Source organism: Rattus norvegicus, chromosome 19 (genome assembly GCF_021556685.1).
Source record: "Rattus norvegicus strain SHRSP/BbbUtx chromosome 19, alternate assembly SHRSP_T2T, whole genome shotgun sequence".
Lineage (NCBI taxonomy): Eukaryota > Metazoa > Chordata > Mammalia > Rodentia > Muridae > Rattus > Rattus norvegicus.
Window position 1 is genome coordinate 60,195,396 of NC_141552.1, and position 13,615 is coordinate 60,209,010.

At 49.7% G+C, this 13,615-nt stretch overlaps 1 protein-coding gene across 1 annotated transcript in view; it reads right to left on the reverse strand.

Annotated features, from left to right (window-relative positions):
• Positions 1-13,615, reverse strand: part of Pkd1l2 (polycystin 1 like 2) — an 86,655-nt gene that overhangs the window by 33,167 nt on the left and 39,873 nt on the right. Inside the window, exons 21-27 of the mRNA XM_087596671.1 lie at positions 12,740-12,871; positions 11,738-11,957; positions 10,249-10,442; positions 6,533-6,763; positions 4,513-4,614; positions 3,324-3,502; positions 1,054-1,200 (exon numbers count right to left, since the gene is read on the reverse strand). Coding sequence (XP_087452797.1) covers positions 1,054-1,200; positions 3,324-3,502; positions 4,513-4,614; positions 6,533-6,763; positions 10,249-10,442; positions 11,738-11,957; positions 12,740-12,871 — 1,205 coding nt within the window. The remainder of the gene's footprint in view (positions 1-1,053; positions 1,201-3,323; positions 3,503-4,512; positions 4,615-6,532; positions 6,764-10,248; positions 10,443-11,737; positions 11,958-12,739; positions 12,872-13,615) is intronic.

Consider the following 13,615-nt stretch of genomic DNA (forward strand, 5'->3'; position numbering starts at 1 on the left):
TGACGGCAGAGACAGACCGGAAGGTTTCTGGGACTCCCTGGCTGGCCACCCTAGTTAAAATGGCAAGTTGTAGACCAGTGAGAGACCCCTCTCTACAACCAAGGGGATGGTGACTGAAGAACGACCTCTGTCCCCGACATGTATACAAACACAACACACGCACAAAATAACGATGTATGTTGATGTGCATGCATGTAGCTATTAGCGTCTGTCCGTGGGTGTTTGCAGACCAGTGTGGAAGGAAGCACCTCGGGCGAGGGAACAGAGGAATGAAGAAACGGAAAGGAAACATGAGCTGAAAACCCATCTGCCCTAAAACACAGAAAAGGTCCCCAAAGGGCCAGCGGCTGAATCAGAGTTTATCCTACTTAGGGTCTCCGTGGCTGGGACAAAACACCATGACCAAAAACAGCTTGGGGAGGCAAGGGTTTATTACACCTGACAGCTTAACATCCATCACCAGGGAGACAGAGACAGGAACCTGGAGGGGAGAACTGAAGGGCGGACCACGGAGGAATGAGGCTCGAGTTTGCCTCCTAAGGCATCATCAGAGGTGCAGACACACTGGCCTGCTCAGCCTTCTTTCAGTGCCCAGGACACCTCCCAGGGGTTGTGCTGCCCACAGCAATCTGGGCCCTCCCGCACCAATCACCAATCAAGAAAAGATACCACAGGCTCTTCAACTTTGGTTCTTTCTCCCCAAATGATCCTGGGTTGTGTCCTAGTGTATACATAAAACTAGCCATCTCACCATTCAAACGACCATGGCCGCTAACGGAGAAAATAATCCTTCGACATTCATCAGGAAATACGGGTGGGGTGAATGACCCCCATCTCCTTAACCCCTGGAAAACACTTCTGGCTTTTCGGCTGCAAATCCTGCTAGAGCCCTCATTCCAGCAGGACCGTTGGGCCAGCAGCGTCACGTACTCATAGATATCCAGGCCACCGGTTGGAATGTGCTTTCGTTAGCATGCCTGGGCTCTGAGGCTACTTCCCTAAGATTAAGGAAGACGTGCAGTGCATTTGCCAAAAAAGACAGAAAGGAAGTACCTGAACTGCTTCCTGTCCTGCTCTGTGGCCACAGGAAACACCTTGTCCAGGACACAGTCTCCAACATCGATGGACAGCCACGAGTTGCAGAGGAAATACCATTTCTGGTCCACCACAGGATCATAGACCAGCACCCGACTCACATACCTGGAGAAGGGAGATACAGCTCTGAGGGTAAGAGGTGGGGGGGTAGGACTCCCTGGGACGTCACAAAGGTAAGACCTTCAGAAAGTGAACCCCCAAACAGGCACACGTGGAAAAGTGCGTAATGCTCTTCCCTTGGTGTATGGGTGACATTTGGCCTCCTGTGAGGAGGGAGGTCAGCAGAGAGAACCAGCTTAGCTTTGAAGGCAGCTGCTTGTTCTGAGAGAGGCAGCCGGATGCTGGGGGATACATTTGAAAACTCTGGACCCCTGCTGGGTACACCTAGCCATAAGCAAAAGAAGCCAGGGAAAAAGTGGGTGCTCGGGGTTGGGGATTTAGCTCAGTGGTAGAGCGCTTGCCTAGGAAGCGCAAGGCCCTGGGTTCGGTCCCCAGCTCCGGAAAAAAAAGAACCAAAAAAAAAAAAAAAAGTGGGTGTTCCAGGGCTGGAGAGATGATGGCTCAGCGATCAAGAGCACTGACTCCTCTTCCAGAGGTCCTGAGTTCAATTCCCAGCAACCACATGGTGGCTCACAACCATCTGTAATGGGATCTGATGCCCTCTTCTGGCGTGTCTGAAGACGGTGACAGTGTACTCACATCCATGAAATAAATAAATTTTTTTTTTTTTTTTAAAGTGTGGGGTTGGGGATTTGGCTCAGTGGTAGAGCGCTTACCTAGGAAGCGCAAGGTCCTGGGTTCGGTCCCCAGCCCCGGAAAAAAAAAAAAAAGTGTGCTCTAGCAAGCTTCTTCAAAGCCTCAGAAGAGAGAGATCTTGCTTGTCTTAGGAAGTGTGGGCTAACAGCAGTTTTCGTGTCACTGTCTAGCCAGTAGGAAGATGGCAGAGCTGCTCTTCCCTGGATGCTGAACTCCAGTTGTCACTGCGCTGTACATGTGCCCCTCATTTCCGTAAGCACAGCTCCATCAGGGATGCAAAGGCCACCTATGTCCAGGCCATGGCCCTCCTGGTGACTGACATGCAGTGACTCGGGACCTGGACATTGTGGTCCAACGTGGGACAGCTTCAGAGATCCACAAGGGTGGGCCAGGCTGTCACTGGGTTGCACCACTGTTTGGTACTTCCCTCTGCCTTTCCCAGGCCCGGCTTCCCTCTCCACTGGCTGGTACAGGGGCTCCTTCAACAGACACCTAACAGGTTCACTTCCTCTCAGTCTGCTTCCTGGGAATGCAGTGAGTTTAAGACAGTGGTAAGCTGGGTGTGGTAGCTCATACCTCTGACCCCAGCTCTCATGGGCCGAGACAAGAGACTGCCAGAAGCTCAAGGCTAGCCTAAGCTAGAGTGAGAACATCTATTAAAAGAGCTAGAACCTAAGCAGTATATGTTCTGTCTGTCTCTTTATCTCTTTCTCTCTGACCTTTGTTTTTGGTTTTTTTTTTGAGATAGGGCTTGTCTTAAATTGTCTGTCAACACAAGGAGGACCTTGAACTTCAACCTCCTGCCTCTCAAGTGCTGGGATTATGGGTGTACACTACCCAGTGTCTTTTTATTTTTTTATTTTTTTGTTTCTGAAATAAGAGTCTCTCTATGTAGCCCGGGCTACCCTGGAACTCACTATGTAGACCTTGAACTCACAGAAGTCCACCTGCCTCTGCCTCCCAGGTGTTGAGATTAAAGACGTGTCCTACCACACCTGGCATGACCAGCATTTTGGGGATAAAGTCTCATGCTCCAGCCCAGGCTATTATTCTCACTATGTACCCCAGGCTATCCCAGAACATGTTTTTTTTTTTTTTTAAGGCTCTGCATGCTGATACCTGGGCACACTGACACTACTTGTCTGATCCACTGGTTTTGCTCTCAGGAAGCATGGTTAGGACCTTACTCTGAACGTGAAGCTATGTGTGATCTTGGACAAGTCTCGAGAAAAGCCAGGGGCAGGCCGAGTGTGGAGCACCAGGGCTGGACTTCAGCCTGCCTCCCTTCTTGTCTGGTTTGAAGGGACCATGAGCCAGGGGCCTCTTTGACCCTGCTTGCCTCATTTGTGCCATGCAGAGCTATTCTATGTGCTCGTAGAGGTGTGTGGAAGCCAGGAAAGGAGGCGCTGACTCAGGCACTGAGGCCAGACTGGACATTGATGGTCCTAGTTGTTTACCATCTCCAAGCTCACCATGATGGCCGGTCCCCAGAGTTGTCATGCCACAGCCTGAGGCTCTGCAGTTCTCCCAGGGGGAACAGAGTGGAAAGCAGGAAGACATCGACCCCTCCTCGCTCAAACACTGCAGCATCAGAGTCTGACAGGTGGTGGGGCTCACTCTCTCCATCTGAGCCGTATAGGGTGAGAGTCACCTAGAATCCAGACACCAGGAGCCTGGGCTGTAACTCAGTAGGTGTGGCCTTTGCCCAGGCTTCAGAAGTGCTGCGCTCGATGCCAGCACTGCACGAAACTAGGCATAAGACACAAGCACAGATATTCACACTCACATACATACACATACATGCACACTCACATACACTTATACTCACTCTCACACTCATACACAGACACATACATCCATACAACACAGTCGTATTCACACACAAACACACACTCACACACATACACTTACACACACTCATTACTCACATTACTCACACATACACACACTCATACTCACACACATTCATACACTCCCACTGATGCTCACACATTCACACACATGCACATTCACATATACTTATACTCACTCTCACACACTCATACACAGACACATACATTCATACACACGCACACTCACATACACACACATGCACACTCACATACACTTATACTCACTCTCACACTCATACACAGACTCATACATCCATACAACACAGTCATATTCACACACAAACACACACACACATACACTTACACACACTCATTACTCACACATACACACACTCATACTCACACACATTCATACACTCCCACTGATACACATTCACACACATGCTCACTCACACACACACATACACACACACACACACACACACACACACAAGAATATTCTTTCCTCTAAAATACAAAATGGGGGCTGGAGAGATGGCTCAGCGGTTAAGAGCACCCGACTACTCTTCCAGAGGTCCTGAGTTCAATTCCCAGCAACCACATGGTGGCTCACAACCATCTGTAAAGAGACCCGATCCCCTCTTCTGGTGTGTCTGAAGTCAGCTACAGTGTACTTATATATAATAAATGAATAAAATCTTAAAAAAAAATAAAAATAAAATACAAAATGGAAGGAGGGCACCAGCCACATAAAACCATGGAGCCAAATACACTCCAAAGTGACAGCCACCTCTGCATCAGGGCAGACACACCCACCAAGGACAGGTACCTTTGAAGATGTGGCTGCCCCTCGTCGATGTCCGGTGTAGACTGTCACCAGGTAGTGGTACTGGGCAAAGGGATCATTATCCTCCAGAACTATGACTTTTGCCTGGACAGAAGGACAGAGTTAGCGGGGACCCTACTCAGTGAGCTCACCCACCACCCAGCAGCTAAGGATGAGTTGGTCACCCATGACAACTAACATACAAGAGCAAAACTGCGTTCATTATAATCCGATCCAGTGAGAACTGTCCTTTACGAAAGCAGGACTCCAAGAAAAATGCCAGCAAAAGTAAGGAAGCATCAAGCGCTTTCATTATTGACAGTGAACTGTGGGGTCACGTTGGAAATGGGCATTAAACCGAGAATGTTCGGTGTCAGGTATGGTGAGCCAACTGTTTATCCAGCAGATCTGTTCCCCAGGAAATTCAGAAGGGATGAGATGTTTGGATGTTTTAGCGAAAGCGTCAAGTGACTTGACTTAGCTGGGGGCTGCGGTGACCTCTGGGTCACGCTGCCCTGCTCTCCCTCCCTTGAAAGTTTTACATCAGCTTCTGAGGCACTGCTTTCAAGGATGCGGAGTCATCTCTGTCACAGACATACTCTTTGGGGGCAGCTGAGAGTCAATGACCCATCTGTGAACTCTCTGGGTGTGACCAAGACCTGTGCATCTCATCTCAGCTCGGGCAGATCTCTTCCAGGACTGGAGAGCTGTCGTTGCCGTCTAAACATCCTGCCAGGTCCCCAGGGGCTCACCCTAAAAGTTCCTCTTAGAGCACACCCACAGCCTTAACTCCATTGTAGAGACTGCCTTCTGGGAACCAGCCTGTAGCATTTAAGGCATATTACATAAATCATATGTATTATATATAATGGGGTGTTTCTTTTTTGAGACAAGGTCTCACTATGTAGGCTTGACTGGCCTGCGGTTCTCTATGTAGACCAGCCTGACCTTGAACTCATAGAAATCCATACATCTCAGCCTCCTGAGTGCTGAGATTAAGTGTGTGTGTGTGTGTGTGTGTGTGTGTGTGTGACATTGTACACCTGGCCATGGTATCCAAAGAGGCCAGAATAGTGCATTAGATCCCCTGGAACTGGGGTTACAAGTGATTGTGAGCTTCCTGACGTGGGTTCTAGGAATGGACTTTGAGCTTAGTCCATGGGTAACATCAGTGTGTGGCATTTTGTTATTGGTTTTATCTGTTTATGTGTTTTGTGTGCATGTGTGTAGGAATGTGCATGCATGTGAATCCTCTGGAACTAGAGTTAATGGATTTAGGGATGGCTGTGAGTCACCACGTGGGTGCTCAGACTGAACCCAGGTCCTCTGCAAGAGCAACAAGTGCTCTTAATCACGGAACCATCTCTCAAGCCCTGTTTTTGGGGTTTTGTCTTTGCTGTTAATTTTTTAGACAAGGTCTCATTATGTACCCCTGGCCGGCCCAAAACACACTGTGTAGACCAGACTTGCCTTCAACTCAGAGATCCTCCTGCCTCTGCCTCCAGATGCTGGGAATAGAGCTTTGCTCCACTATCCCAGGCCTAGCAGTATGTGCTCTTAACTGCCGAACTATCCCTCCAGCCCCAACCCGAGCCATTTAGATATCAAAGTTCCGTCTCAGGGAAGAGTCAAAGACGGCAGTGGGACTGCTGAATGGCCCCTTATGTCATTTAATTCTGTGATATATCCTTAGTGATGGATAGGGGGGAGGAGGGAGTGACAGACAGCCTCGAGCTCTCCCACACCGAGTCCTCACACTCACTCACTCGTTCCCTCAGTCGTTCACGAACATACATGGGGTGGTGCCTGCATGTGGTGAATATTTAGTTGGTGACTGACAGCACAGCTCCCTGATGATTTGATGAAAAGGGATGTTCTGTAAATGCATAGGCTGAGGGGCCAACTCGACAAAAATGACCCCAGGGGTTAAGGTCTAGACTACCTCAATTGGTCTCTCCACAGACCCCTAGCCTCTGGCCTTTACAGCCCCTGCTCCTCTCGTCTCAGGAACCCAGCACCTCACCTTGGCCTGATCCTGTATGTCTTTTCTCCTGGCCCAGATCACTACCAGCACGTAGACCATGCAGAGGCAGCCCACTGTGGTAACCACCACGGGGTTGTCCTCAAAGGTAGCGAAGAGCTCGGCAGTCTGGTGGACGTCGATGGCATTGGGCATCACCAGGAACGTGCTTCCGAAGAAGGTGAGGTGGTTGCAAAGGCAGTGTGTCTGGGAGGTGGTGGTTCGTGGGCCCACCTGCAAACCCCGAAGAGACCGTGTTTGGGAAATGTATCTGCTTCAGCCCAGGGAAGAAAAACGCTGAACACCTCAGTGTGGGCACCACACAGTCAGCCTTTCGGATCCAGGGATTTAGCCAACCTCTGGTCATAATTATGTTTAGGGCTGGAGATGTAACTTGGTTGGTAGAGAGCTTGCCTAGAATGCATGAAGCCCTGGGTTGGATCAACATCGCATAAAATGGATGTGGTCTATAATCCCAGAATCAGAAGGTAGGAGGGTTGGGCATTTAACGTCACTCCCTGGTACATATTCAAGGCTAACCTGGGCTACACAAACTCTGGCTGACTGGCTATCTAGGCCAGAGGCATCAAATCCGCCTGGAGCTGGAGTTACAAGTGCTTGTGAGCTGTTGATGTGCATGCTGGGAACGGAGCCTGGCTTCTCTGTGAAAGCAGCGAGGGTGGAGTCCACAGTCCCAGAACCCAAATGGATTGAGAAAGGTGGACCTGCTCACATGCCAGTAAGTCCAGCCTCAGAAGGGGGAGACAGGATCCCTAGGGAAAGCCTGAGCCTAGCCATGTCAGCAAGCTGTGGGTGTGACTGAGACAGCGTGACTCGCTGAATGAGGAGGAAAACGGAAGATGATTCCTAGCATCAGCTTCTGGCCTACATACACATGGGTGCACATGTGTGTGCATGCACCCACATTCAAAAATGCATGTATTGGGGTTGGGGATTTAGCTCAGCGGTAGAGCGCTTGCCTAGCACGCACAAGGCCCTGGGTTCGGTCCCCAGCTCCGAAAAAAAGAAAAAAGAAAAAAAAATGCATGTATACACACAACGAAAAATGAAACTTCACTTTCAGAGAGCAGTATTTACTTTCATTGTGTTATCAAACCCTAACCTCCCCAGTAATACTCTTTCTTCATTTCCTTCCTTCCTTCCTTCCTTCCTTCCTTGTCTTGTCTTCCTTCTTCCTTTTTTCTTTCTTTTTTCCTTCTTTCTTTCTTCCTTTCTTCTCTTTCTTTCTTTCTTCCCTTCCCTCCTTCCTTTCTTTCTTCCTTCCTTTCTCTTTCCTTCTTCTTTCTTTGCTTTTTTCTTTTTTTCTCTTTCTTCCCTTCCCTTTCCTTCCTTCCTTCCTTTCTTTCTTTCTCTTTCTTTTTTCTTTTTTTTTTTTTGGTTCTTTTTTTCGGAGCTGGGGACCGAACCCAGGGCCTTGCGCTTCCTAGGCAAGTGCTCTACCACTGAGCTAAGTCCCCAACCCCTTTCTCTTTCTTTCTTTTCGATTTTTTTGTTTAATCTGCTTGCCAAGCACTAGGATCAAAGGTGCGCACTACCACACTGGGCTTCTGACACAGGGTCTTTCATTGTCCTGGAGCTTACCATGGAGGCTAAACAGTTTGGTCAGAGAGCCCCAGGGAGCTGCTTGACTCTCTCTGCATCTCCACAAGAGATGCCTGGCACTTTCCCATATAACCCAGGACCCGTGCTTACAATGCAAGCACTTTTCAATCGGCCCACCGCTCCAACCCCAGGGGCCTATTTTAAACGGCATCACAAACATCAGAGAGTTCACTTCTGTACTGAGAGTCTTAGGTTTGGCTGAGTGAATCCTGTGCCTTCTCCCTGCCACCACCCTGATCCTGTCCCATCTTATAGACAGAGATGCCCTTTACAACAGAGGATTTAACACAATGGTTCCCTTTAGGATGGCTGTGAGTCACCACATGGGTGCTCAGACTGAACCCAGGTCCTCTGCAAGAGCAACAAGTGCTCTTAATCACGGAACCATCTCTCAAGCCCCACTTTTGGGCTTTTGTCTTTGCTGTTAATTTTTTAGACGAGGTCTCATTATGTACCCCTGGCCGGCCCAAAACACACTGTGTAGACCAGACTTGCCTTCAACTCAGAGATCCTCCTGCCTCTGCCTCCAGATGCTGGGAATAGAGCTTTGCTCCACTATCCCAGGCCCAGCAGTGTGTGCTCTTAACTGCCGAGCTATCCCTCCAGCCCCACCCTGAGCTATTTAGATATCAAAGTTCCCTCTCAGGGAAGAGTCAAAGACGGCAGTGGGAGCCCACTCTGTATGTTAGGCATTGTGCAAAGTCGCTTGCACCCCTGAGCCCCACTCAGCTTGACCCAGTTTTAGGATGTTAAAGCTCAGAGAGGTGGGGCAACTTGCCCAAGTTCATCCAGCGAGTATAGACTAAACTCAACTCTATTTGATGGTAGACTGAACCCTAGGGTGCAGGGGCATCCCACGTTAGCCATATAAGGTAGCTTTGGGGAGTGGGTACTCTGGGAAGTCACTTCCTGCCCAGGCCTGTTCCTGAGTTGCAAAGGCTGGTACCCAGAGTGTGGGCACCTTCTATCTCAGGAACGTCTTTGTGCCATTCCTGTCCCTGAATCTTGAGTGTGGCAACCAGAAGCCAGGGTGGAGATTGACCAGGAAGCTTTGCCTACAGCTGGTACAGCCCAGAAGGGGCTCACCCTTAGCGTCCTCCTTCCATAGCTATAGGATGACACGGCTGTTGGTCTGTGTCCTCAGCAAGGCTTCTAATCTGATGGTTTTCTCACCTATCTACCCCCACCACCGGGTAGACTGACAGGGTGAACAGTTGATCCGTAAAGGAAAGGCAATGCCACACTCATAGATGCAGAGAGGAAGAGGGATAAACTTGGATTCTCCATGGAGGCAGCTGATCTTGGTAGGTAACAGGAGGCAATGGGAAGGGCTCCCAGGAGAGGATTGTGGAGTAGGAGGTCAGAAGGTGTTGGGGGGAGGGGGAGGGCTACTGGAGCTTTCTAGATAGAAATAAGTAAGGAGAGGTGCAGCCCATGTGACTCAAGATTGGGACAATTTGGTCCTATCTAGAGAGTACTCTGGTGGCTTCAAAGCCAAAGTCTCCCTGCAGGACACTGTCCCATGGGCCTCAACCCTGTGATGCAGAGTGGATAAAAATCTGATCACAATAAGGCCATCCTGAACCTTGACAGTTGGGGAAGCTGTCACGGTGCTGATTTGGCCAAGGGCAGACCTGGCTCTGAGGCAGCTCTCCTGGAGCCATATGAAGCACTGATGAGCTAATGCTGGGAAAGGTGAACTCGGGACACAGCTGAGGTCATTTTCTGGGAAGTGGCACCCTGGCCTGCCATGCCCCCCCCACACACACACACTGGGGAACCTTCTGAATCCTGTGTGTTCATATTCAGTGATCCTGAACTTCTGGCTCCTGAGATGGGCTCAGGAAAGAGGTTGGGGACCACACTGCCAAGCAGGGCGAAGCAGGGAGCGTGCACCAGAGTTTATAGCAGGAAATCTGACCTAGTCAGAGCCATGACGTTTTCTCAAGGAAAATGGGCTTAGCTGAGGGAAAGGAGGGCGTTCCTGAGCACAGGAATGGTGTACGCAGAGCACCTTGGAGAAGCAGAGACGAGAGACACTGTACCAGAGTAGACACACTCACCAAGCCTCCCCAGCCTGTTCTTTGTGCCCTTACCCGGCACCCAGAGTTGTCCCAGGTCCCCTGGGCTTCATCCCAGAAGACACAATGTGCCAGGAAGGTGGTAATGCCAACTGTGAGATTCCTGTCAGAGGTAGACTCCAGATCGTCCTTGGGGACCACCCTTAAATAGTAGATTCCTTCTCCAAAGGGCAGGTCCTCTGGGTATAGGATCCATGTGGGAAGATCACCTGCAGGAAACAAGGCTCTGGTGTCATTGACACTTGGGGACACCAAGATGATATGGCAGGGCTGTAGGTACAGAGGCAGCCCCACTACCCCAGGAGTAGCCTTGCTCAGTGTGCAGGGGCACGTCAGGACATGAAGGGCTCGCGTCCTTACCAGCTATGTGGTATCAGGCTGGTTTCTGAGTGTCTATCCTCTTTTGTTTGATTTGTACTTTTGAAGCAGAATCTTATGTGGACCAGGCTGGCCTCAAACTTGCTCTGTAGCTAAGGTTGGCTCTACTGGCCCTACTGGTCCTCCCGCCTTAGTCTTCCGAGTGCTGGGATTGCTCTGCACCTGGCTAGACCCTGTCTGCTCATATCTGGGACATGCAGACCTCTGCAGCTGGCCTTGGAAAGTTATTTATAGACTCACCTGCATCTCCATGGCATGTAATAAATGCTTATCTAACGGGGGGCAAATAACACCGATAACATCAGCCCATGAAGGCTGCTGAAGGTGGGCAGTTTGGTCTTTGTTTTTTCATTAAATAATTGCATATGTGTGTGTGTGTGTGTGTGTGTGTGTGTGTGTGCATGTGTGTGTGTGCCTCTGTATGTGCGTATATGTGTGTGTGCGTGCCTGTGTGGCATATGTGTGGTGTGTGTGTGCCTGTGTGTGCATGCATGCGTGTGTGTTTGTGGTGTGTGTGCCTCTGTGTGTGTGTGTGTGTGTGCCCATGTGTGCATATGTGGAGACAGAAGGCTGACCCTGGACACCTCCCTCAATGTTTTTCCACCTTATTTCATGCTTTAAAAAGATTTATTCTTATTATTTTAATTATATGCACTTGGTATGTGAATGCGGGTATGTGTGGGTGCCCACAGAGGCCAGAGGCACGGATCCTCCTTTAGCTGGAGTTACAAGGGGGATTGTGAGCTACCCAGCATGAAGGATGGGAAGCAAGTGCACTGTGTCCTCTTAACTGCAGAGCCATCTTTCCAGCTCTGGTTTTTTGGTTGGTTGGTTTTCTGTTTTTCATTTTTGAGACAAGTTCTTACCCTAAAACCTGCAACCTCACAGACTCGGCTAGGCTAGCTGCCAGTAAACCCCAGAACGCTCTTGCCTCTGACTCTTCCCCACCCAGGATTGGGACCACAGGCATGGGCTGTTTATGTGGTTTCTGAGGAAGGACCTCTGGTCCTCATACTTGAACGACTGAGGCATCTCCCCAGCCTTCTTCTTTGGTTTTTCTTTGACACCTTAGTTTGAAGCTGGACATGCCTGGGAAGTCACTCAAGAAAATAGCGCAGGAGTCTACCTGCGTCGGCCACAGCAGGCAGGCGTGTTTGGGCATCATAGCTGGTCTCATTGGGATGGTAGCCATAGCCCAGGCTGAGTGTGAGTGCGACTCCAGGTCCCCAGTGCAGCTGGATCCCCAGAGCTGCATCCCCTGCTGTCACATTCACTGACAGAGCGTCACCGGTGGCCAAGCTCAGCGTATTTGGCTTGATGCGTGTTGAAATCCGGGGCAGCAAGATCTGTTTTCAGAGACAAAGAATTCCAGCCAGGCAGCAGATGGGCAGGGAAAGTGATGTATGTCCAAAGCCCCAAGGTGTCGGTGTGGAAGAGCTGATGTGGACAGGAAGATCTCGCCTGGGTGGGGAGTGAGGTGTCTCTCCACCTTCCTGTGGTCCTAGGTTTCTGGCCCATTCCTCCCCTCACCCCAACCTCTCCCTGTGCCATTAACAACAGTCAATGTCCCCCCTTAACCCTTCACCCCACCTGCTTCCCTCTGAGGCCCCCTGTGACTCCACCGGGCCCCTTGATAATCTAGACTCCTTAACTGCACCTCCCTGCCAAGTCCCTGGTGGCACATTCACAAGTGCCACAGGCGACCGTGGGGACATCCCTACAAACAGTCATTGAGGAGAAATGGTAGATGACTAGAAACAAGTCAGAGGCTCTTAAAAGAGTCTTAAGTGCCCATTGCACACGATATGTAAGCTTGACTTTAGAGGGAATCTAACGGCGTTTGGGGGGCTGCATCGTGAACTCTGGAAATGAACATTTGGTCTGTGCGATGATTAGAGTTCCACACAACGGAGTTATGTCCCCAGGGGAACTTGTCACATAGCAAAGATGCCTGAATGGCCAGATATGCACATTTTGAGTTGAATACAATGTTTCGTTAGTGTGAGGGAGACACTGAGCAGTTTCTCTCTCTCTAACCTTTGTTCTCAGAACTGGCCCATCTGATCCCAAAGCAAGCTGAAGAGAAGGCCGAGTGCCACCCGACTGCTGCTAACAGCACAGTGCTTACCTCGATATTCTGTGACAGGTTCTTCACTGGGATGGGACGGCCACTGGAGCTGGTCAGCCGAAGTCCACCGACAGTTCCGCTGACTTCAAAGTGGCTTCGGGAAGGGAAGGGGTTCTGTGAGAAACTCATCATCTGAAAGCCAAGAGCAAGAAGCACTGATGAGGGTCGGGGTGTGCCAACAGGCCCCTGGGTGAACAATTAGATCTGAGACTGGTAACTGGCCCTTGCTCTATAGGGTAGATGCAGGGCCCTGCCTTTAACTGAAGGCACTTTCCAGAGATGCGGTCTCAAAGGGCTGGCTCCAGGAATCATCGAGGCTTACTCCCCCCAGAATTGATATAATCAGATCTCCACATTTTCAGTTTTATGTCTGTGGACTTAACTAAATGTGAACTGAAAACATTTGGAAAAAAAGTGTGTTTGTGCTGATGGGTACTGATTTTTTTTTCTTGCCATTCTCCTAAGTAACATATTAGCATTAACTACTTACCTAGCATTTATATTGTATCAAGACCGCTACAAGCAATCCAGACTTGATTTAAAGCATATGTAGAGTATAGCTGAGCATGGTGGCAGTGCCTTTAACCCCAGCCCCCAGAAGGCAGAAATAGGCAGAGTTCATAGGCAGAACTCTGTGAGTTCAAGACCAATTTGGTTTACATAGTGAATTCTGGGCCAGCCAAGACTACATCGCAAGTCCTTTCTTCCTTCCCCATCTACTCTGTGCACATATGTCTCTGTGTGTATATGTATGTGTATATATGCATATGTGAAACTGGGCATAGGTTTTATGTGGCCGCTATACCGTATTCTATAAAGGACTGAGCGGTCACAGATTTGAAACTCATGTTCATAGGCATCCTAAAGCCAACCCCA